Source organism: Medicago sativa, chromosome 5, assembly GCF_051527215.1.
Source record: "Medicago sativa cultivar Bolivia chromosome 5, Bolivia_mono, whole genome shotgun sequence".
NCBI classification, from domain to species: domain Eukaryota; kingdom Viridiplantae; phylum Streptophyta; class Magnoliopsida; order Fabales; family Fabaceae; genus Medicago; species Medicago sativa.
This window is the reverse complement of record NC_140753.1, coordinates 76,322,254-76,346,915: the sequence shown is the minus strand read 5'-3', so window position 1 is coordinate 76,346,915 and position 24,662 is coordinate 76,322,254. Positions and strand designations below refer to the sequence as shown.

General features: G+C 32.1%; 2 protein-coding genes, 1 long non-coding RNA gene and 1 pseudogene across 9 annotated transcripts; 2 read left to right on the top strand and 2 right to left on the bottom strand.

The window, feature by feature from the left end:
- The first annotated feature begins 6,570 nt into the window (after positions 1 to 6,570).
- On the top strand, positions 6,571 to 9,846 carry LOC146925122 (putative F-box/FBD/LRR-repeat protein At4g13965). Of its 2 annotated transcripts, none has more exons than XM_085710990.1 (3): positions 6,571 to 7,757; positions 7,897 to 8,029; positions 9,196 to 9,846. In XM_085710990.1, exons 1-2 carry the CDS (start codon positions 6,849 to 6,851, stop codon positions 8,026 to 8,028), a joined length of 1,041 nt encoding a protein of 346 aa, XP_085567116.1. In that variant the 5' UTR covers positions 6,571 to 6,848; the 3' UTR covers position 8,029; positions 9,196 to 9,846. The 2 variants fall into 2 exon arrangements, with proteins under 2 accessions (XP_085567116.1, XP_085567115.1); XM_085710989.1 differs by having other exon boundaries at positions 7,867 to 8,029.
- A 1,356-nt stretch (positions 9,847 to 11,202) lies between these two features.
- On the top strand, positions 11,203 to 14,117 carry LOC146925121 (auxin response factor 17-like; annotated as a pseudogene). Its single transcript, XR_015010404.1, has 4 exons — positions 11,203 to 11,672; positions 12,087 to 12,590; positions 13,341 to 13,478; positions 13,516 to 14,117. The product of XR_015010404.1 is annotated as an auxin response factor 17-like (transcript).
- A 1,359-nt stretch (positions 14,118 to 15,476) lies between these two features.
- LOC146925120 (uncharacterized) lies at positions 15,477 to 18,520 on the bottom strand. Of its 3 annotated transcripts, none has more exons than XM_085710084.1 (3): positions 18,394 to 18,520; positions 17,483 to 17,586; positions 15,477 to 17,146 (listed from the first exon to the last, which is right to left on the bottom strand). In XM_085710084.1, exon 3 carries the CDS (start codon positions 17,123 to 17,125, stop codon positions 15,875 to 15,877), a length of 1,251 nt encoding a protein of 416 aa, XP_085566210.1. In that variant the 5' UTR covers positions 17,126 to 17,146; positions 17,483 to 17,586; positions 18,394 to 18,520; the 3' UTR covers positions 15,477 to 15,874. The 3 variants fall into 3 exon arrangements, with proteins under 3 accessions (XP_085566210.1, XP_085566211.1, XP_085566212.1); XM_085710085.1 differs by having other exon boundaries at positions 17,783 to 18,396; XM_085710086.1 differs by lacking the exon at positions 17,483 to 17,586.
- A 443-nt stretch (positions 18,521 to 18,963) lies between these two features.
- On the bottom strand, positions 18,964 to 23,426 carry LOC146925119 (uncharacterized). 3 transcript variants are annotated; one of them, XR_015010401.1, is made up of 7 exons: positions 23,103 to 23,426; positions 22,341 to 22,448; positions 21,253 to 21,291; positions 20,940 to 21,003; positions 20,008 to 20,135; positions 19,838 to 19,928; positions 18,964 to 19,269 (listed from the first exon to the last, which is right to left on the bottom strand). It is a non-coding gene; the product is annotated as an uncharacterized LOC146925119 (long non-coding RNA). The 3 variants fall into 3 exon arrangements; XR_015010402.1 differs by having other exon boundaries at positions 19,838 to 19,925; XR_015010403.1 differs by lacking the exon at positions 19,838 to 19,928.
- Between the last annotated feature and the right edge of the window lie 1,236 nt (positions 23,427 to 24,662).

Genomic DNA, 24,662 nt, shown 5'->3' with positions numbered 1-24,662 from the left:
TAAAGACGTATGAAAATAAAGAAGTATGAGAATATTTGGTTTAAAGTTATTGGAATTCAGGAATATTAAATTAATTATTGTAAAAAAAAAAGTCTACAGAAACAATATATATATACACACACACACACACACACACACACACACACACAAACGATGACAAAACATGATAGGAATGAAAAGCGAGCAGAAATATTAGGGATTACTGCATTTTAGAGGAAATTTGTTAGGTTAAATTGCTGCCAACCTAATACAGCATTTTAGAGAGAAATTATTAGGTTAAGTTGCTGCAGACCTAATAAAATTTAAAAAAAAGGCAAGAGGATATGAATGAAATTGGCGCGATGCATTTTTTTAGATGAAATTTGTTAGGTTAAATAATTACAAACCTAATAAAGCAAATGAGCGGGAAAAAATTAGGTTAAATTGTTGCAGACCTAACAAAATTAATAAATAAGGAAAAATTAGGTTAAATTGCTGCAGACGTAACAAAATTAATAAATAAGGATAAGTGTATAAAAAAATGGCAAGAGGATAGAATGAAATTGGTGCGATGCATTTTTTCAGATGGAATTTGTTAGGTTAAATAATTGCAAACCTAATAAAGCAAATGAGCGGAAAAAAATTAGGTTAAATTGTTGCAGACGTAACAAAATTAATAAATAAGGATTTATTAATTTTGTTAACCTAACAAATTCCATCTAAAAACATGCATCGCACAATTTCATTCCTATCCTCTTGCTTTTTTTTTTTTTACAATATTTTGTACACTTATTTAATACTAAAAAAATGCATTGCACCAATTTCATGCATTTTTTTTTGACAATATTTGGTACACTTTTTTTTAAGGAAATATTTTGTACACTTATTTAATACTAAAAAAATGCATCGCGTAATTTCATGCCTTTTTTTTTACAGTATTTTGTACACTTCTTTTTTTTGAAGGAAATATTTTGTACACTTATTTAATACTAAACAAATGCATCGCACCAATCCTTATTTATTAATTTTATTAGGTCTGCAGCAACTTAACCTAATAATTTCCCTCTCAAATGCTGCATTAGGTTAGCAGTAATTTAACCTAACAAATTTCATCTAAAAACATGCATCACACCAATTTCATTCCTACCCTCTTTCCGTTTTTATTTTATTTTTACAATATTTTGTACACTTATTTAATACTAAAAAAAATGCATCGCACCAATTTCATGCATTTTTTTGGCAATATTTGGTACACTTTTTTTAAGGAAATATTTTGTACACTTATTTAATACTAAAAAAATGCATCGCATCAATTTCATGCCTTTTTTTTTACAATATTTTGTACACTTCTTTTTTTGAAGGAAATATTGTGTGCACTTATTTAATACTAAAAAAATGCATGGCACCAGTCTTTATTTATTAATTTTATTAGGTCTGCAGCAACTTAACCTAATAATTTCCTTCTCAAATGCTGCATTAGGTAAGCAGCAATTTAACCTAACAAATTCCATCTAAAATGCAGCGCACCAATTTAACATAAAAAATTCCTCTATAATGTAGTAATCCCTAATATTTCTCCCCACTGATGAGTTTCATTCATATCCTGTTGAGTCATCGTTTGTATATATCTATTGTTTCTTTAGACTCTTTTTTTTGACAAGTTGTTGTACACTTATTTAATACGTTTAGAAACAGAATACCCTAATTTCCATACAAACTCGACTATATATAGCAAACTCTAAACCATGTTTCTCTAAAAAAAAAAAATCTTAACCATTTTATACTACCCAGTTATTCATCTCACCATATATATTTATTTTTAAGATATTATTTTTAAGATATTATATAAATAAATTCAATTAATATACTTACATGTGTATTCGTTCATACAAACTTATTTAATATCTAACCCGAGCAACGCCGGGTCTCTAAACTAGTTGTAAATAATATATCTATATATATACAAGCACACTCGAGCGCACATAAAGGGTCAAATTGGAAAAGAAAATGTCACACCAAAATTATGTATTGTTTATTTTTTTTACAAAATTAAACGATATTTATTTATTCAAATTGATAGAGTACATGTTGGATTAATTATTTAATTAATCAATTATGGATTGACAATAATCAATTATTACAAGTTAATCTTAAAATATAAATTATGGTCTATTGTGCTAAGCACTAATTATATGATGAATTTGAGTGATTGGGCTATTGTTACTAAATGGACCGTGATGGGTTGGACCATTTAGATAAGCCCAATGAGAGGTCCCTGCCCTCAGCCGTTTAGCTACTTAAACGTCATCCCATTAGACAGTTAATTATTCTGAACACATTGTGAAAACCTAAAGCTACACAGAATGAGGGTAGTCACCCCTCTCATATTTGTCGGCGGTTATCCTTCGTCAACCTAATTCAAAAGGTACACAATTTTTCTTTCTTCTTTATTTGTGATGATATGCTATAACTTGTATCTATTGATCTATGGCTAAACACTAAAACTTTCATCAGTACATCGATACAAAACAAATTCAAAGTCGCTAAAAATAAAAAGGATGAATATGTTAACAAACTAACAACATCCATGTTAATAGCATAAAGCATAAAACGACACAGTATCTATGCATACAAATATGACTATATTAAAGTCTCCGGAAGAATATTCATGTCTCCGGATATGCAACGTTGACGACGCCAAAGTCATTGATTGAATTTGCACTTGCTCAAAACTAATCTCTCAATTTGAATCAAATAAACACTACACTAAGACCGGAAAATTGAACCACAACACACAAAGGTGGGAAATCAAAATAAATAGAGTTGTGGAAAGACCATGAAATCACAAAAACAAACGAAAAAAAAACTGAAAATATATGTGGATATACTTATTTAACTATGACTTAAGGAAAAACAATTATGGAGGGGTGATTTGGATCAAAATTGATCCTACATCACTCCTTTTCAAGAGATAAAAAGAAGAAAGGTTATGACGAATAATTTAGGAAGGGGAGAAGAGAGAGAGAGAAAGAATTGAGGAAGTTAATTAATCTAAATTTTCAAACATACCAAAAATTATGTTTTATTAGTGTTTAAGTATCTTTTTTATAATGGGTTAAGGTTGATAGATTATAAACAATATGCTTTTTCGTATAATTTTGGATGTATTTGAATTAATTAATTATCTAGTTGCTTTGGATATATAGGCATAGAAGTTTGTGAGTTGTGACTTATAATTGTAACAAAATTTATATCATTCAATGATAACAATAGCATTTTGTTTCTAACCTTAAAACTTTATTTTATGGACTAACTCAAAATCTTTTCTTAAAATACATATATAATAATTGTTAAATTGAATTTGATTTTTCAAAATTATAGTCAAGTTTGTTTAAAGGTATTTTTTTATCAAAGAAAAAAGTTTGTTGATAATGGCAAAAGATTTGTAAATGATATTGAAACCAGATCAGTTTGCATAAGGATATAGGGTAAAAAAAAAGTTGATAAAAAAGGTCATATCTCAATAACATGAATCATACACCCATAAGAAGTAGGCACAACAGAATCAAGTTTCGTTTAAATGACACATAACCGCTGTCCATAAAAAATTGGGGGGCTGGAAACTTTACAAGATAAAGCACCTTATATAGCCAAATTCATGAACATGACCGTATGCGTAAAAAATAATCACATCATGACCAGCATTTGCAGCAAACCGGTAGAAACCTAACTAGACTTCGAGAAATGACCTTGAATTCATTTGTAGTTGGATTCCATAATGCAACTCTTACATCAAATTTGAAGTTATGACGAACATGACAATTGACACAAATAAAGTCAATTCAATTATTTCTTGGTGTTTCGTACAAGTTTTTTTTTTTTTGGGTACAATCGTACAATTTTATTTAACCCTTCAAAATGAAATTGAAACTAAAATATGTAACCGCTTGTGCTGCGTTGTGTGGATGTCATGTATTCAGGTACTAACCTTTTTATTTGCGACAATCAATTATAGGCAACGTTTTCTGTAAAAGTTAGTAAACAATATCTTAAAATCATGAACGACTCACGATCCAATGGATCAATTAATTATAGGAAAAATTACCCATAATATGTTTTTTAGCAACAATTAGTATAAACCCGATATTAGCAAACCCTCTGCCATCTTTCTACTGAGTTTGCATAGACTCATACTTTTTTATTAGCCTTGAGAAAAACTTATATCGGCTGTGGGGAAACTCATTCATTCTTACATTTTATATTTGCTGATTGGTCAATATGATAATTATTTTTAGGTGTAAACAAATTCTTACATTTAAATGTTTCAATATCCATTAATTTTATAAAGAAATGCTTACTTGTAAGAAGGTTAAGATAGAAGTATTTTCTTAAAAAATTACGTTTTCAATGTTTTAAAAGTTTAAATATTAATTTTTTTCATACAAAATTTATTTCTTAATTCCTTTTTTCGCTCTTTAACTTATACCTTAATAAAAAACGGTTTTATATGTGAAAAGTGGAGTTCCTAATCATTTGTACACATAGCCAAATCGAATGAGAGTAAAGAAACTGTTGTACCAAAAAAAAAGTAGTAAGGAAGACTCTTTAACATTCTAAATGTGGAGAAAAATTGTAGCTAAGTTACATTCATTTGTATCTTAAAATAAGCAAGAGCCTTATAAATTGAACGTTAAAAAAAAAGTAATACTTTGACACAATGTGTCTCAATGGGGTTGGCATATCTAATCAGCACATCTTTGTGAACAAACAAAATGAAAGTATGCAGCTATTCGAAAGGGAAAAAAGTGTGCATAAACTAACTCCTACCTAATATTGTGTTAGCATTGGAATCATGTGGCTATAAATAGGAAGCAAAGCATTTTATTCATCTTGCACACAAAAAAAAACATTAGTTATCCATAATTAATGTCCTTAGTGTTTTTTCTCCTCGCTCTCGTACACATTGACATCCTGCATGTGGCTGGTGGTCATTGTATTTGTCGCTGGATTTTGAACATTTTAGTGGCCACTTATATTTCTACTAAAGAATATATAATTGTCCCTAAAATGTTTTCGTTCTAATGTTACAATGGCCACGGCAACATACTGGATGGAAATGTGCATGGTCACCATGTCATTTTATTGTTCACAGTCTTTGGCCGTCAAGCAACATTGGTCATACTTCCTACAACTGCGATATTAAATTTCAAAAATGAGTGGTAAGTCTATGTTGGCAATGTACAAGACTTCATTTCTTTATATAAAGAGAGGAAGGGGTATTTAAAGGTTTAGAGTAGTTCTTTTTTCTTATAATAACTTTATTCTTTATTTTTTAAAGTATATTTTAACAATTTTGTTGTTCTTATCGAATAAGAAAATTATTTTAAAAACAAAACAATATTTGTGACTTAAGGTGAAAAATGAGTGATAGAATAATAGAGACGTATAAAAATATTACTTAAATTTAACATAGTTCCGACTTACTATAAACAAAGCACAACGCACAACCCGTGCATCCGTGCACGGGTGTCCCACTAGTTTGTTTTAGAAAAGGACTTCAAGGTCTATTATGTTAGTTTGTTTAGTAGCATTTTTATTGTGGTTAATGACTTCTAAGGCTACTTAGGAAGTGACTTTGCTTTTTTGTCTTTGTTGTCTAATTGGGTATTGGCTTAGTCCCCCAATATTGTACTTTTCCCTCTATTCTTTTACCATCCTGATTGCCATGAATTCCGCTATTAAATAATTAAAACTGTTTTGGCTCAATTACTTATATTAAGGGATTCGTGAGACAATTCGTGATAAACTTTTTCGCTGCATATAGCAGCACTATACTTGAAAACTTTTGTAGAACCACCATTTTCTGAGGTGTATATTTATTCTGATTTTTGAAGAACATGGACGTCTTACTTTTTCATTTTGGTCTATGCACATTCGTCAAAATAAGATCTTTTTATAATGTTCAATGTTGTTCTACTATCGTGGATTGTTCTTCCTACAGTTGTGAAATTGCTCCTATTTTAATGAAATTTAACTAATTTTTTAATTGATATCTAGTAAAATATAGGAACACAAGATTTTTTTAGACTGAATTTTTCATAATATATGGATTATACCCTTAAATAATTATTTTTAAGAATGCTATATGGTTGATGTTATTGAAAATGATAAGAACTTTTATTATATTTGTTATATTGATGGTAAAAGATTAACATGGTTTGTTACTATTTAAAAGTCTCAAACATCTATGCATATAAATTATCAATTCTATAACAATATTTAAAGGGAAGACAAAAAAAAATTTCAAGGTGGATTTTTCATTATTTCATTCATAATCGTAAACAAATTTTCTTGCTTTCTAAATCTATAAATTAACGATCATTTTATGAAATAAAGAGTTATTAATCAATTTTTATATTTTAGAAAAAATATCATTTCATTTCTTATGAGAATCATACTAAATTTTTTACATTTTATCATAAAAAATAGTCAATATTCTCTACTATATATCCGTAACAAAAATTAAGAAAAATTAAATTTTAATTTGTCGGCACTTTTGTCAAATAAGATTTAATTATTACAATTGTTAATGATAGGAAATAATTTATTTCCAAAGAAAAAAAACCCATTTTCGTACTAGTTTAGAGATTTGGTGTAGGGTATCTTGAATTTTTTAGTGTACCCTAAAATTTGCCAAAAATAACATAGTTTGTTGCAATGTATCGTGAAATCAACAATCCCATTTCCCTTCTCACTTCTTTGTTTCCATATGAATTCAGGTTGAGATGCTATGTTGTTTGTTGATTCCAACTAAATCGTGAAATCAACAGTTGCAGAATTGCTTTTCTTTTTTCTGTGAGACAATCACAATGAAGAGACAGAGGCATAACCATAACCCTAACCCTAACCAAGACAGACTTAGCGACTTGTCTGATTGTGTTCTACTTCACATACTCTCTTTTTTGGACACCAAACATGCAGTCCAAACATGCATATTGTCCTCAAGATGGAACAATCTCTGGAAACATCTTTCCTCCCTTAAATTAAGTTCTAGACACTTTCCTAAGAATCTCAAGGGTTTCACCAAATTTGTGTCTCATGTTTTGTCTCTTCGCAATGACACTACTTCACTGCTAGCCCTTGATTTTCACCGTTCGGGTACAATCGATCCTCGCATACTCAAAAAAATTTTGAAATATGCTTTCTCACATAATGTCCAACAATTACAAGTTGATGTCAATTGTTTTAGTCCAAAATTTCCCCCTTCCTTCTTTTCATGTCACACATTAACCACTCTTAAGCTCACAGTTGACTATTATTCTTATCAAAATTTATTTCCTAATTCTCTGAATTTACCACAACTAACCGACTTGTCTCTACATCGCTATATCTTTTGTGTCGGCAATGATGGTCGTGTCAATCCCTTTTCGACTTTAAACAAATTGAATAGTTTGGTCATTACCGGTTGTATAGTTCGTGATTATTTAAACCTCTGCATAGTGAGTGCCACACTAGCAAATTTAACAATACAAACTGGAGATTCCATGTCGGCAATGAAATTTCAGTTATCCACTCCAAGTCTTTGTACCTTTGTTTATTGTGGGCATGTTCCTTCTCAGAAACTTGGTGCGAGCAATAGCAATCTCTCTTCTATCGAACATGTAAATCTTAATGCAGGAATGTGGTTAACTTCCGCAGATAATCCTGTGTTTCTACTCAACTGGCTGGTTGAGCTGGCAAATATCAAATCATTGTCAGTCACCTCAATAACTGTTAAGGTAATTTAGTGAATGATTGTGTTTGAGAAAATTTAGCAGTTTTCACTTTTTATTACAACATCTTTTCTCCCATACTTGCTGACTTAAAGTCTTCCATCATTGATTATAGGTTCTTTCCTTAATTCCTGATTTATTGAAGGTTGAGTTCCCTACCTTGTATAACTTGAAGTCACTTAAAATAGAATTAGTAGCTTCATCCATACCTAAAGGATTAGTAGAATTTTTGCTTCAAAATGCACCATCAGCAAAGGTTGACATCTTACCACATTAAGGTAAATGTCCTTTCAACTTGTAAAACACAATTTTTCTGGTTTGGTTTTTGCCTTCTTTTATGTTTTGTTTCCCTTGGCCTCCATTTTTATGTTTGATGGAGTGTTGATTATATTGTCTAACTCATTTAATTTTTTTTCCTTATATACATGTTTGCTAAAATGTTAAGTTTTTGGGTGTAAACCGGGTATCCTCCGCGCGCAACTGCGGAGACTAATCCCTCGAGCATTGTGGGACCCCAATGGGCGGCAGGCTCTCCCTAAGGGTTTTAACGCTGCTGCATGCCCAAGCCTGGATTCGAACCTTGGGCATGCAGCAGCGTTAAAACTCTTAGGGAGAGCCTGCGTTAAGTTGATGAGTTTTGGAATCGTCTCATTGATTTTTTTTTTTTTTTTCCTTCTTATTTTCCTTTTGATTGGTATCAGCTTTTGTATTATTGTCTGATAAAAAGAAAATGGCCTACTTGTGTGAATACATATATGGCTTGTAATCTGAATTTGTGGGGAAGTTTATACATGTTTGTACTCTTAAATGGTATTATGTTTAAGTTGAAACCATAATTTTGGACTTTGTCATTAAGTGTTGAACTAACTAATAAGAGGTGAAATTATTTATATGCAAGTAGAATTGTTTGATGTCTGGTCCTTAGTTTGACATTTTGTTCTCAATTATATGTGAGATATATCAATATTATTTATTAGTATGAACTAAAATACTAACTCTATTTGTTCCCATATATTTCAAGTGTGAGAATAATTCAATTACATTCAACTTGTTTTTGATAGAACCAGTACTATAAATGGTCTTTGATGTATTGTGATCCATACAAGCTCTAGGTTGCATAAATTGACCTGGTTATTCATGTACACTTCTTCTTGGTCTATTAGCCTCTTATATGTTGCTAATTTGTCTTCTTCGACTGAGTCATATCCATGTAATATGATTAAAACTCCTACAATATTCGCTGATTTATTTATTTTTTGTTTGTTATGGTTATGTTTGATGATTTAAAGATGTTGACATAAGGATTAACTTCTTATTTTCTTGATTTTTGGATGTATCTGGTAATGTGTAAATGACTTGCTTGTTGGAGTTCATGTATGGTTTGTAATATGAATTTGTGGGAAGTGAATACAATTTCATACTCTTAATGGTGTTATTTTTTCAGTTGAAACCAGAACAGAGTTCCCATGAGAACAAAAGTTGTAGATGATGGGTTTTGTTGTAAATTTTGGCTGGAGGATACTATCTAGTGATTTCTGAGGTGCAATAGTTTTCACAGGAGATCAGTTTAATACGTAGAATTTTTCCAAGAGAAATGTTCACCTAGCTAGATAGCATATTTAAAATTTATTTATTTTCCTGCGACGCTAAATTTTTCGTTACTATTTATGTTTCCTTTATTATACTTTAAGGGGATTTATATATTTCAACAGTTTTTTGTCGTGCATTTGATTCTTCTCTTTTAATTTGTAGACCATGTTATTTCCATAAGTTTGAGGTGCCTTTGAGCAATCACTAGCTGCGTAAAGTGCAATTTTCTAATGGTTTTAATGAGGACATGAAATGTAATTGGTGAATGGATCATCATGTGATAAATAGCACAAGAAATCCTCAGACAACCTAAGAGGATTGTGTGTCTCGCGAAGCTAGATAAAAGGAGACTCAAATGTCCCGCCTAAAAGGGGAAGTTTGGGAAGGGGTAAGTTATGAGGTCACTTTTTGAAGTAACCTCCAGCCGGTTCTTGCGAGAGAGTTGAGTTTTGGACATAAAAGGACCATGAGAGCAAGGGAGAGAGGGATGACTTTTACAAAACAGAAAAACTACAAGATTAAAGATGTGTAAAAGCAATGTTGATCAATGAATGAGTTAAAGACATTAAATTTGTTAACGTTTTAATTTTTGTTAGTAGATGGATAAAAAAAGGACAAATACTATCCAATATAATATTGTATCAGATTTCAATTGCATTTGAGAAATATTGAATATACTTTTCCATTTGCCGATGATAGTAAGCCCAAATAGGAAAAATTGAATCGTATGCACACACATGTATATTGTTAAAGGAAGCAGAATAGAAGGAGAATGGAACAGCCTAAAAAAGACAACAATAAGAAAGAAAGTTATTCAATCCAAGCACATCTATCTAATAGAATGGAACAGCCTAAATCATTGCACCTTTCCGTCAAAGAAACACGCATGGCTACTGATATTTGAAATTTCCCAGAGTACTCACTACATCATATGAAACATGTGTAACAGCTGCTTGCTTACACTATACATAACTTGTACATACAAACAAATGTAGGTATAGAAGCTTGTGTTTTACTCAGTATTGCTTGGTTCTCCCCGTCTATCTTGCATGGAAAAAAGATCGAGATGTTAAAAGTCTATCCTCATGAAAGCAACATAATGTACGTGGATTTTGGTAACCAACGACAAATCTATTAAAAGAAACATTCAACTTGAAGCCCAACTAACTTCTGTCTATGTTCAAAAAGAAATGAAGATCAAAGAAACTATAAAACTGTCCTGCTCTCGCCTTCTATTTTAGATCAATGAAATGAAGTCAAATTATTTTATATAAACTATAAGTTGTTTCCATAAATTGTCATGGAGAACTTCGAAAAATAAGTTGAGAAGTGAAAAACAACTTTTAAACATGTCATAAGTTGATTTTATTATCTCGTAAAAATCTCACAGGTGTTTATATCAATAACAATAATGCTACGTATAGCGAAGAAATGCACGGCGAATGAGTTCACGAGACAGTTGGCACATTTTAATGGCTTTGGCTTCTGTGTTTTTCGCCATTCCGCCGTTACGCCGTGTATTCCGGTAGGCTCTGCCTTTTCGTTTGCTAAGCTTGTATTCATGATGCTCTCATGAGGATTCCTCTCGCGAAATATAGCAATGCTCTATCATTAAAGAAGTTCAAATATGTCAATTTAAACATGCTTATGATACACATTTATAAGCTTAAGATTACTTTCATACATGATAACTAACAAACTCATGTTAACTTAAAAACTTGGCCAAGATTACCTCAATTATAAGCTTAATCCATGCAATCATCTATAACTGAAACACTACAAATAAACTTAAAACATTTTGTAACTAACTACTTCTCGCTCTTTTTTTCACTATCATACACCCAACCCAATATTACTCCCTGCAATAGCTCCACCATGTCTCTTCCTCAGCCACCTTCTGTGGACCCCAAAATATGGTAGAAATGCGCCGGCCCCGACGTCAAGATTCCAAAGATTCACTCTAAAGTTTACTACTTCCCACAAGGTCATTTGGAGCATGCATGTTCTTCCCCTAACGCTGCCACAATCACCATTCTTGATAGTTACCGTCCATCCATTCCATGCATCGTCTCTGCCGTTGATCTCTTTGTTGATCCTCACACCGAAGAGGTCTTTGCCAAACTGCTCCTAACTCCCGTAACTGACCAAGAACCTCCTCCTCCTGTGGTTCCCAGTCAAGAAGTCGACGATGTAAACAATCTTGTTTCCTATGTCAAGACTCTCACACAATCAGATTGTACAAGAGTATTACATGTACATCGTGAATGCTCTGACTTGATCTTGCCCAAGCTTGATTTGGACGAGTCTCAGAGCCATAGTCACATAATTCTTGTAATCAAGGGAGAATTGCGAATTGGTACGTGAGTACCGAATTCGGGTACTTCGGCGTATTGGTACGCACAAACCAGCGAACCAAGCGTACCAAAGCATGGTTACCGCTGATTGGTTGAAAAAAAAGGTTTAGACTACAAAGTAAATATAAAATGAATCACCATGAGTTGAGGACTGAGTGAGAAGAACATGAACAAAGAGTGGAGAATGAGAAACTTGGTAGAAGAAATTAGGTAAAAAAATACTTTTTTTTTATAGCTCACTATATTTATTTAGGTATTATTACTACTACGAACCGGAGCGTACCGAAGCTGTATACCCCTATACGTACCAAATTCTTATCCTGTCGCGTACCGCGAACCCGTACCCGTACCGCGTACCGGAACGAACCGCGAATTATGTGACTATGCTCAGAGCATCACAGTCACCGACCTTAAAAGCCGAGAATGGAGGTACACTTATACCTACGCGAAACTCAGTAGATTACATACTGGCTGGTCTTACTTTGTACAAGAGAAGAAACTCGTCACCAACGATTCTGTTGTTTTCATTAAAAACTCTGCTGGAAAGATATTTGTCGGAATTCGCAGGAATACCAAGTTCACTACAGATGAAGCGGGTAAAGAAGGAGGGAATTTAACTGAGATTGCAGTTTTAGATGCAGCGGAACTGGCGGAGAAGAATACAGTGTTTGAAGTTGTGTATTATCCGACAGCTAGTGGTTGCCGTGATTTTGTGGTGGATGCTAAGACTGTTGACGATGCCATGAAGATTGGTTGGAAATCTGGAATGAGAGTGAAGCTTCCTTTGAAGAAAGATGAATCTTCAAATTCAAAGATGACATATTCTCAGCCTAAAGGGACAATCTCTTTTGTCTTTAATGATTCTTCTAATGTCCCTAATTGGCGCATGCTTGAGGTACTTATGCTATCTTATTTTGGTCTTGTTATATTTCAAGTGCATATTCTTATCAAGTTTATAGTTTTTACCAAATTTGAATCCATAATAAGATTATTTGATTGATAAATATGAGTGTTGAAGTTAATACATGATTCATTTAGATATCTAAAATTATGAAACTTAGTAGGCTAGCTTTGTGCCCTGTAGGATAAGTTCCAAATGTAATTTGAAAATTAAGAGACAGAAAATTGTTACAGAATCTCCATCTCTAACATTAATAATTCCCTTGTTCTTGCACTTGATAGATATCTCATGACACTTAATGTATACTTTATGTAATCAGATTACATTTTAGAATCGATTGTTTGTATCACACCCGTTTTTATATGTAACTCCCTACTTGACTTGCTGCAATAGTGATATTCACTAAAAAATAGTTATGAAGTTTAAGAACCTTCTAAGCATTTCTCATTGTAAATACTCCTAATGCTAAGTAGAATCTTGATTTTGGCACATGTTTTTTTGAAGAAGCTAAATTAGCCCACCTAAATTGGCACCGGAGAGAATCGAACATGAGATCTCAAGGAGGAGCACACTCCCAGATCCCAAGCCAATACCACTAGGCAACCCAAGTGGGTTTGATTTTGGCACATGTTATTAATCGATAAGAAACTTTTGATGTCTAAATACATATATACTATATATAATTTATCAAATATTTCAAATGATTGATATTGATTCTTACAATTTTTTATCTCTTTATCATAGGTTAACTGGGATGGACCTAATATCCCACAGAATCCAAACCATCCAAACCATATCCCACAGAATCCAAACCTAGTCAATACTTGGCAGGTTGAAGTTTACAACATACCTGCACCTTCGACTTCCTCCTCCACCATCAATTTCCCCCCAACAAAAAATCAACTTCCCCCCAACAAAAAGTCCTAGACTTTCTCAGAGTTCTTCCCCCCAACAAATTCCACATTCTCTAATGCCAATTACACTGCCTAAATTACAGCCTCCACCGTCAACTTCCTCCTTCATTCCTATGCAGGGAGTCAGGCATGAGCATGACCATTTATCTGTATCAGATTCATCAAAAGTTTTGAATGATAAGCATGACGGATTCACTGGGAATAATTCAATGGCAGGGTTGAGTGGTACTTTGCCTGACATAGAGCTAAACCTTGGCAGTCCTAGAGGTGCTGACTCGTTGCCTCATAACCATAATAGGTCCAATGAGCCAAGCACCAAGTGAGGTATCTTCATTGGCATATCTGTGTAATATTGGTCTCCAGTCACAATTAGGAACTCAGTGAAGATTAGTTTAACTTCTGTAACAGTTGTCTCCGACTTCATTGTTTTTACTTACAAGCATTATTTTTCTTTTCAAAATTTAGAGTGAGTATACTGATGCAATTCTGTTGTGTAGATACAAATGAAAAGTGTCTTGTGTAATAAGACAACAACATTATTTTTGCGCCAAAGCTCGCTTTCATGTAAACTTTTACAAGTACATGAAACAACAATTAGATTCATTATTTCTCTAACAATCTTGCTTTAAGTGATTGGTGGAAAATGATTGCTAGTTAGTTATTTAGAAGTTAACTAATCAGTCAACTATAATGTCACAACGAGGATCATAGAAATGTATTGTTAATTAGCCTTTTCTAATATTCAAACTAGTTATCTAGAATTACATATGATAAACAAGAGCTCAAAACTACAAAACTCCAATGTAGACCCTCTGCTTTGAACGACGACGAGCTAGGATCATTGCCATTGCACCTTAAAAGAAGAAACTTTTAGAACTCTGAATAAATACTGCTTGTCGGAGAAATGGGAAGGAAACAATGGCATTTGTAGAAAAAAATTATGAATATAATTTTAAATGTTGAATAGATTGTGTATACTAATCCGTTTATATTGACTGCGCTATACTTAACAAGCCTGATTAATGGCCCGAATATGATTATTACAAATAATTACAGATATAAACGGAAAAGAATTTCAAACTCTTTTCTACTGGTGTTGTAAAATTGGAATCTGAATTCTATGTCAAAGTAGATGATGATGTCCATGTCAATTTAGGTATGTAATTTGTTGTAACTGTTGACATCGTTCTTGGATTTCCATTTTATTGTAGAATCTTCAATCTCAGCATTAAAGGATTGTCACATAAGTAAGAAAAAGAATGTAGCGTTTGAAGTTGTTTATTATCCAAGTCCTAATTAGTGTGATTTTGTGGTGGATGTTAAATCTGTGGATGATGCTATGAAAATTGTGGTAAAGCTTTCTTTTAAGACTGAAAAATCTCTAAAGACGACATATTTTCAGCCTCTAGGGAGAATCTCTAAGGAAGACATGTTTTCAGCCTCTAATTTCTATATTACTCCATTTAATGTCCTAATTGGAGCATGCTTCAGGTGCATATGCTCTCTAAGGAAGACATGTTATTTACTACTTTTGTTTGATTGTAAATATTATTATGGTTTAAGTTTATAGCTGTGATCTAAGTTGAATCCATAACTAGATGATTTGTTTCATAAATATTACTGTTGAAGTTGATCCATGACTCATTTAGATGTTGAAACCATAATTAGAGGATTGATGATGAAATGTAATACTGAAATTGCTGATATGTATAGCTTTGTGCCCTATAAGATATGTTCCAAATGTAATTCTAAAATTAAGAGACAGAACTTCCTTAATAAGTGATGGTCTGTACATGCTTCTTTCTTTAGATCACAAAGAAGCCGTTTCTGTTTCACCATTAAATTTTGCAGCTTTGAGGTTCCTAAAAACATCAACTCTGCCTTTCTATCTACCATGAACCTAATGACACTCTTTAAAGATTTCAAATAAAGATGTTGGACTACATATATCATGAAGAATGGATTTGAAGAGTTAAGAGAAAATCCATGTGAATGGACTCATGATATAGGAAGATATGATGAAAAGTAAAATCATGCTAGATGGTATGGTCCAATCAACGTGAATATTCTCCATGTGAATGTTGGACCACTTTATCACTTGGGATCACATCATACAAAGCATGAACTTTTTTTGTAGATGAAATATGATTTCTCAATTATTGACATCAAGACAGAAGAAAAAAGTTCTTGTAGTAGTTAAGATAGGACCATGTCCATGAAAATACTAAATCAAGAGATTCCATGTTAACTTCAACATAATCAAGAAAGAGAGTACATAAGAGAGAAACCACACTGGATCATGATCATACTACATTATTGAATTTCACTACTAATACTAAAAACTAAGTGACCTTGGAAAAAGTCTCAGAAGAAAGCTCTGCTACCATAAAACACACGTGAGTTACTACTCTTTGAAGATTGTAGTTTCTGTTCAGAGGTTGAGTTTCCTGAACTAGTTGGTCCACTTTCAAAGTCCATAGGAAGCTTCATTTTTGCTAATGACTCGGTAAATTGCTGCATACTTTTCAAGTACATGTCCACTATATCCTGCTGCACCATCTTTGGCTCTGGCTCAATATTCACACTCACAACAGGTTTTGGAAATGACTCATTCAGCAACGTATTCGAGGAATCACTCTCGCCGTCTTTGAGATCAACTCTTTTCTCTTCTGTACCTGAAATTTGCTCCTGATTGGAAGATTTAGTAGCAGCATGTGATTCTGAGCTTGCAGCCACTGAAGAGGAAACAACACCATTACTGCTAGGTGGAGATGCAACCTTAGGAGGTTGAACAGATTCAACACTACATGCTGAGAAGCTTTCCACAAGTTGAACACCTTTTTCTGAACTAAGATTTTCAGTATCAGTAGTGGCCAAGCTATCAGTACCAAAGTATTCTGAAACCATTAAGTGGTCTTCATTTACAATTTTTGGATTTGGGAACTCTATTTTATCTAAATCCCTCACGTGCGACTCGCTTTTTTCGGAGTCTTTCTCGGTGCCGTTTCTGTCCAATTCAGTATTAGGCATTGCTGAAATTGCCATAACATCTGGTGAAGCGCCATTGTAAGCAAGTGACAATTGAACAAAACCTGCTGGTGAATGGAATAGATCGGTCGAAGAAAGAGAGAACTCTTTCTCTAGTTTTCCATCTTTCATCAATACTTCAGACAAAGGTACCAAAGCAAAACCAAGTAATTGGTCTTCAAGATAATTTTTCACCCTGCTAAGCATCCAGATCTCACATTTGAGAGAAGAATCAATGGTCCTAACACTTAGACGAAGGTTATCGTTAAACACGGGGTTTCTTCCTCCTCCATTGATAATCTTGGTATTGACAAAATTTTCAGGATCACTAGTCAAAGAAATCTTAGCATAAACATCTTGCTTATGGTATATGCAGATGTTATGAATGTCCCTAGCTTGATGTATGTAAACATCAACTACTCCAATAAATTCCTCTGGATTCGACACTGCAACAGCTTCTTTTCCATTGACCTCAATGTCTTTAGACAAAGGACTAGAACTTTGTGTCAAAACATCAGAATTATACTTCTCACCATGTCCCAAGACAGAACTCTTGAATGGTGACACAACAGATTGTGGAGATTCCATGATATCACAGTCAATAGGAACCTACAAAATTGCAAAAAGTCAAAAGGTAAACTTCAAGAATATCAAGTCACCCTATGTTAAGAAAAGTTTTAAAATACAATAACCCAAAAACATGAGTTAGATTGATTGAGGGTCTAATGGGATGAACTTATGAGTTTTACACATAAATACACGTGACGCTGTTTAGGAGAGCTTATGAAATAGTTTGTGACATGTCCATAAGCAGGTTTTAGCTTATTTTCATAAACTCTCCAGAATAGCTTAAGAAAACAGCATATAGATTATAGTAATAGCTTCTACATGACGCTTATGATAAAAGCACTTAAATAAGTTATTTATCAAAACAGGACTCATTACCAGTTGAAAAAAATCAAGAAGAACTAGAGTTCACTGTTCCAGCACCAAATGCAACCAAACACTGCTTGAATAAACTTCCCTACAACCTCAGCTTAAGCACAGATCTAAAATAGACAGAAATTTTAGTGTGTGAAGTACATAAAAAGAAATGAAGAAGGTTAAAAAAAGCAGCACAACACAAGCCATCAAATTTGAAATTAAAGTAGGAAACTTCAACTTGAGTTTCTCTAGTTGCTAAAGCTTTGTTAAATGTTAACTAACATAAAAAAGGGATTTAGAAACAATAATACTGGTTCAAACCTTAAATTAACCTTGTATAACTAAGAGAAGACAAACACATATTTGAGACTCTAATGGTCCACAAACATAGATTGTGTCAAGTACATGAAAGGAAAGCAAATGCAACACTCACTCCTCAAATGTGAAAGATAGGTAAAAAAGAAGGCAATTCAAAAGCAACAACCTTATCCTTCTAAAGACAAAAATGGAATTGAGAATCAAGTACCACAAACAAAATCCCAGTCTCAAAATTGAAAATTTCCAGTAAAGTACTCAAACTTCCAGAAAAGTCCAAAACTTATAGAAATTAGCAAAAACTATAAAGGGTGGTGCTAAAATTGATTAAAATCCAAAAAAGCTACCAACTTTGTTTTCCTACGTTGTTCCACCGGAATCCTATGAACGGTGTCAGAGAATCTAAAAACAAAATCACCTAAATTTTGCTCTATATCACTCAACAGTTAACACAACAACACCATAAACACAGAGTGTAAAACAAACAATTAAAAACTCAATTCTTTACCAAAACAAAAGATGAAAATTCAAAACAAGTAACGTAACCAAACATAATAATGAAAACAAAGACCGGTTAAAAACAAACAAACACAGTTATGAAGTTGTTTTGGTTTTACCTTCCAGAGAGTCGGAATGAAAGTGGTATGTATAATGTTTGTTTTCAATCCCACAATCTACGGCTATGCTAGTGTTTGGAACTGTGTGGAAGCTTACGTGAGTATATACTACTATGTAATGTAACATAACACAAACATATATGTGACAATACTAGGATTTCCACCCGTGCAACGCACGGGGCGAAAAAAATATTTATTGTGGCGTTAACAAAATATTACTCTGAACGTATTACCAAAATAAAAACATATAATGCACTTTTTAAATAAATAAGATGTTGTCATCATCAGAACAAATATGTCATCATTTGACATAGTTCAATTGAATTTAAAGCAATTACATAACCCTGACCAATAATGATTAAATGACTACATAATTTAAAGTATTAAGAATATATAATACCTATATACCACATGTCTTTTGAGAATATGTTTAGGTTTTACTAAACAGAAACTTAAATCAAATATTCATAGCCTCCCGTGTTTTGGAATTTTTTTCCACTTTAAAAGGGAAATCTCATCCCAATCAATCAATTTAATTGATCGTTAAATATCTGATACATGACAATGGTGTAATCACAAAGTAGCCTTGTCTATTCTAAAGAAATTTCTAAAGAACATAGTATTAGGAAGTGTAAGAGGGTTTCATTTACATCACCATTATAAAGAGACAGTACATATGTAAATCTAAATTAAGATAGCAGTAGGATAAATTGATTTTCAAAAAATAATGCACATTGAATTTGGTCCTTCGTAGATAAACTTTCATAGATAAACTCCCTCCATGCATGCACCTAACTCCACTTGTACGTTAACTAATCTACCAAGTCTTCTTACCCAAGATTCAACATAGAGCCTTCCTAGTAGATCCTATTCCTACTAAACACTTCAAAGTTAAAATAGAGAGAAAGAAAGCAGTTGCAATTTATAGCTAATCATCAAAGTTCAATTTATAGCCTTCTTTAAAAAATAAAAAAAACAGACTTACTCCATAGTCAAAGCATTTGTAAAAAGCAAAAATCATGTCATCTTTCCAATGAAAAAAAAAATACCTTCCATAACATTAGTAAATAACATTTTCCGAGAAACAGGGGCAAGACTGCCCTTAAGGTTAACCTTACCATCATATGAACTACTATATAACCAGTTGATAAAGTTTACATTAATTAAGCAATGAAAGTCAACACAATAAAAAATTACAAACCAGTGCAAGGTCTAGCAAATTTAAAAAGCAATTGTTTAGCATACTTAATTTCAGGAATCAAACTTGAAGTCTGAAGGTAAAGCAATGCAAAGCCTAAAATTCAAAACTTAATGTTGTTGCATATGGGAATCCCAATTTGGAATCACAACCAAATGAATATCAACCCAATTTTTAACACAATGAAACAATCATCAATCGAAGTAACCAAGCAAAGGCTAACAAACATTGTAAAAAAGCACAAACCTTCCTTCAAATTGTTCTACTTTAATTTCAAACAGGACAACAAAGCTACAATATTGAACAAAAAGTTTGATATTCCTAAAGTGCAAAGCTACTGCATGAAAATGAAAATAGAAAATCAGTCATTTATATCTGAAATTAAAAATGAACAGAAGCAGAGGAGTTTATGATACCTGGAATCCATAGGCGACTCAGAAGTAATGAGACCATTCCGGTCTCCAAATCGGTTTTCTTTCTTCAGATAAAAGGGAGGAAGATATGTCTTTTTCACCTTGCCATTTTTCACCAGCCACAATTCATACTTCAAATAAACCATATAAGTATGAGCTCTAAAATTTGAAAAACTAAATATTTATGTAATCTGCAGTATACCAAACAACATGATTAAGGCCATTCAGAAACATAAACTTGAAGCAACAAAGGCTTTCAATAATTCTAAGGCTTTCAATAATCCAAACAGGGTTATAAACTGTATATCTAATATTATTTTAGATATAAGAAGTAACATCAATTTTGCAATCTATTAATGCAGAATTCAAACAATAAGATGGCAGATATAAGAAGCCTCAATTCACAAATCTATTAGTGGAGATATAAGTAAGAATAACAATGATACATGAGCATGGTACACTCACAGAAAAACTACAAAATAGGAATTCAATTGTGAACTTTTCTCAATATCTCCACAACCTATTAAGTGTATGTAACCTTTGTACTATCTTACTCTTTCAGATGCCTTAAGCAAAACAACAGACTTTAGTTCTCTTGTACTATATAATTAAATTTCATAGCTTTTCTATATCCCATGGTAAATGGAAAATGAGTTGTTTCAATAAATTAATAAAAAGATGCTTTTGAATTGAAAGTGGATTCAAAATTGCAAGAAGTTCTTCCTTCATAGCAATCGTCATAAACTCTTACAGTAATACATATCTATTGTCATTCAATACTCGAAGTAGCAATTCACAATAAAGTTTGAATTCACTTTAAATTGTATAAAATCTAAATAGAGGACCAATGAATAATTTCATGTAAACATAATATAATGATTACAATTATTATAACAATTACAAAGAACGACCCAAATTCATATATTAATATTAACCTGTTGCAAATTGTCATTGCTCCAAATCTTGAGATCTTCATAATTTGTCCACCTTTAACTAAACCTAAAATAAAAAAGAAAATGGTTCTATATTAATATCAATCAAAATCAAATTGGCAGAGGAGATGATATATTGAGACTAACAACTTATATATTTGAAACTAAAATAGGTAGATTAAAACCAAACAATATCGATACTCAGAGATGAATGATATGATAATTAAATAACAAATGAAAACAAATTTCATCAGAGAGATGGGTAATTTCGGATCTGATAAAAAAACAGGTTAAGATTTTGAAATTCAAATATCACCTTGCTTATTCTTCTTCCTTGATATCTTCTTGAAAGAACCTGTACACAAACAAATTAACTCAAAACATCATAAACTAAATGTGAAAAAGGAAGAAGAATAACTATGGATTGTAATTAACAACTTTATCGATTCAAATACCTTCAGTTATTCAAGACTGTGTTCTAAAAAATATCAGGTTTTGATGCTAATCAAAATAACCTGGTTTAGTATATAAAATCGATCACAAACCTGCCCAATTGTTCTCATCATTGCTTAAGCCTAATATATAATTCATGATTTTACAACTTCTCATTGTCTACCTAAAAATTCTATATAAGTACATGCAAATATAAGTTGAGTCTTTATTATAGGGATACTAAATTAATACAATAACCAATATAGTGTAATGCAATAGGGTTGTATGAATGATTCATGAAAGCTTAATAATCAACATAAAAGGTTATTCAAAACCAAAAGTTGACACAGAGACTTTTAGATTACAAAATTACACTCGGTTATACTAAAATCTTCAAACCATGAATTGGCTATTTAATAGTAATTTCCTGAACAGTTTTGCAAGTCTGGACATGATATTGGATCATTAAAAGATTCCCAAACATATCACATTTGTAACTTGTAAGCCGTCACAGAGAATTCCACATGCAAATATTATATAAAATACCTATTTCATATGGCATATGACTTGATTTGCTATTGCACAATATTTTAATTGAAGAACTAATCTAAAAAATTATCAAATTACACACTTAACTAAAGAATCAAGGCATGTGCAACAATGCCATATAGTAGACATGCAGCCAATGTCAGCTATAAGACTAAAACAACAATAGAAGCATTTATGGACAATTTTTTTAGTGACAGATTTTATAATTTCTAATCAAAAAGATATAACAAACGATTTTCAACGATCAAGAATACAAAACAATTGTCCTTCAAAGAAGCATACTAACAAACACAACATGTGAATCATGTGATACAGAGATTAGGTTTTTTTATTTCTTTGGCTTCATAGGATCTAAAGTTCAATTTTAATCCATCAAATCACAACAACAACAACAAAAATGGCGAAAGGAGCAATTTTAGTTACCTTAAAATGAAGTCCTCGCTCATAATGTCAATATTTGTAGACTGACGTAAAGTCCTTGCTCGTGATATATAGTCACACTTGTCCAAATAACTGTTAAAACAGTGGCACCTGTCCATCAAAACAAACAAATGAACATGTATCAAAAGATTACCAACTCCTTCAGAAACTGACAATTGAAAGCATGTTGATAAGTATATATAGAATTTATAAAATTTTATGTGGAAATGGTATGTATATATAGCTTACAGAGATTGGTAAAGTCATTATAATCATAATAAATAATCATAATAAGTATAAATCACCAATAAAAAGTCCATGGATCATTTAAATCACTTAAATACAAAAATAACAATTAGCTTTATTCTTTAGTATAATCTGCAAAATAGCAAGGTAAAAACTGACATCAAACAAAATGATGAATAATGTAAAATGAAAATCAAAACTTGAAATGGTTTTTCTTTTTTAGGGAAAAAAAAATCAAAACTCAAATGTTGATAATCAGACATCAAGAATCAAAAATCAAAACTCAATAATCTAAAATAAAAATCAGAAATAAATAAATCATAGGAAAACTTTGGAGTATATGTGGTATCTTATAGATTCAATTGTATTGAAATGAAGACAGAGTTTGAACTTGGATATTCCATAACTACAACAACAACAAACAGAGGGAGAGGGAGAGGGAGTAAAAGAACAGTTATATAGTTTGAACATGAACATGGATCATGAATTCAAAAACAAAAATGGATTTAGAATTCTTACCTTCGCAGCCATCGTGCGTTTTTTCGTAAATTCGACTTTGACAGGATTTCGATTGATATTCAGAATCGCATTTGGAAACAATGAAACAGAAGAGAAGAGAGGAGGAAAAAGAGAGAATGAATTTGTAGATAGAGAGAGAGAGAGAGAGAGAGAGAGAGAGAGAGAGAGAGAGAGAGAGAGAGAGAGAGAGAGAGTGAGAGATTGAAGGGGAGGATTTGAATTTTGAATTTGAATTGAGTGAAGTTTGTCTCATAGCTGATGTGTGTTCATTTTGAGGGTTTGGTTTGAAGTTTCAGCAATTCAGCGTGAGAATAGGGGAAAAGCAGCCCTTTTTAGTTGTTTGCAATTAATGTTCTGAAAAAAAATCTGATAAAGGGTTGGACTTTAGTGTTGGGCTGGGTATGTATTGGCCTTCATTTCAAATTGGCCATTTGTTTTTTTCTATATAATAGCACCGAAAATGACATTTCTTAGAGGGAAATTAACACATTCAAATATTTATACTCTAAATTGAATTTTGATGATTTTAAAATTGTGAAAAAATGTGGATTACTATTTTGGATGATAAAATGAGCTTTCAAGATGTGCTGATTTGGCATTGGATGCTTAAGAAGTTGACACATTGGATTGAGGATGTGCCACATTGGATTGGTGTAAAAAAAGTTGCTATTTGTTGCTTCATGTTTGTATATTATTAAGATTAAGATTTATATATGAGGTATAGTTTGATATATATGATTGCATTGGTATGGTACAGTAACTACATAGTGTAGATTGTAGAATATATTTTATTTTAATTTAGGCTAAATTATATTATTTTTTGTCCCTTAAGTTATTTTTTGGTTTTGGTTTGGTCCCTTTAAGTTTTTTTCATTTCATTTTGATTCCTTAAGTTATAATGTTAAACAAGTTGGTTTTTAACAAAAAAAAATAGTTTCAATTGTCAAAAAAAAAAACAAAAAAATAGTTTCACTTTGATCCTTTAAGATATGAACTTTAGGCATTTTAGTACTTTTTTTTTTGGTACATAGAAGAAATAGCAAAGTCATCGTAAACTCACACACACAGAGTGGAGGTGCCGGGGTTCAAACCCCGGTCATGACGTCCGGCCTAACAATTTCGACATTTTTGCTAGTTGAACTAGGACTTATGGGACAAATAAAATGAAAATAATTTAGGAAACTAAATAATCTAACGTTTGCGACTTAAAGACCAAAATAATAAAAAATAAAAATTGGTACACCAAAATAATCAAAATTAAAGGACCTAAACATTAACTTAAGGATCAAAAATTTTTAATTTACGCGTGTATGTGAGAAAGAAGGGATGGGGTGTGTGAAAGGAAAGAGAAGCTCACCAATGAAAATGAATTGGTGTGCATTTTGCAGTTGGAGGTGGGACATTGATGTAGATGACCTTTTCTTTCTTTTCTTGTGTTTTTTCCTTATGTTGCAAACTTTTCTTATTTTTTATTACATGTTGTACTAACATTGTCCCTACCTATGACTTTGAGTGAGTGCAATTCTGTCCTTTTCTCGCATTATATTGCCAACACATATC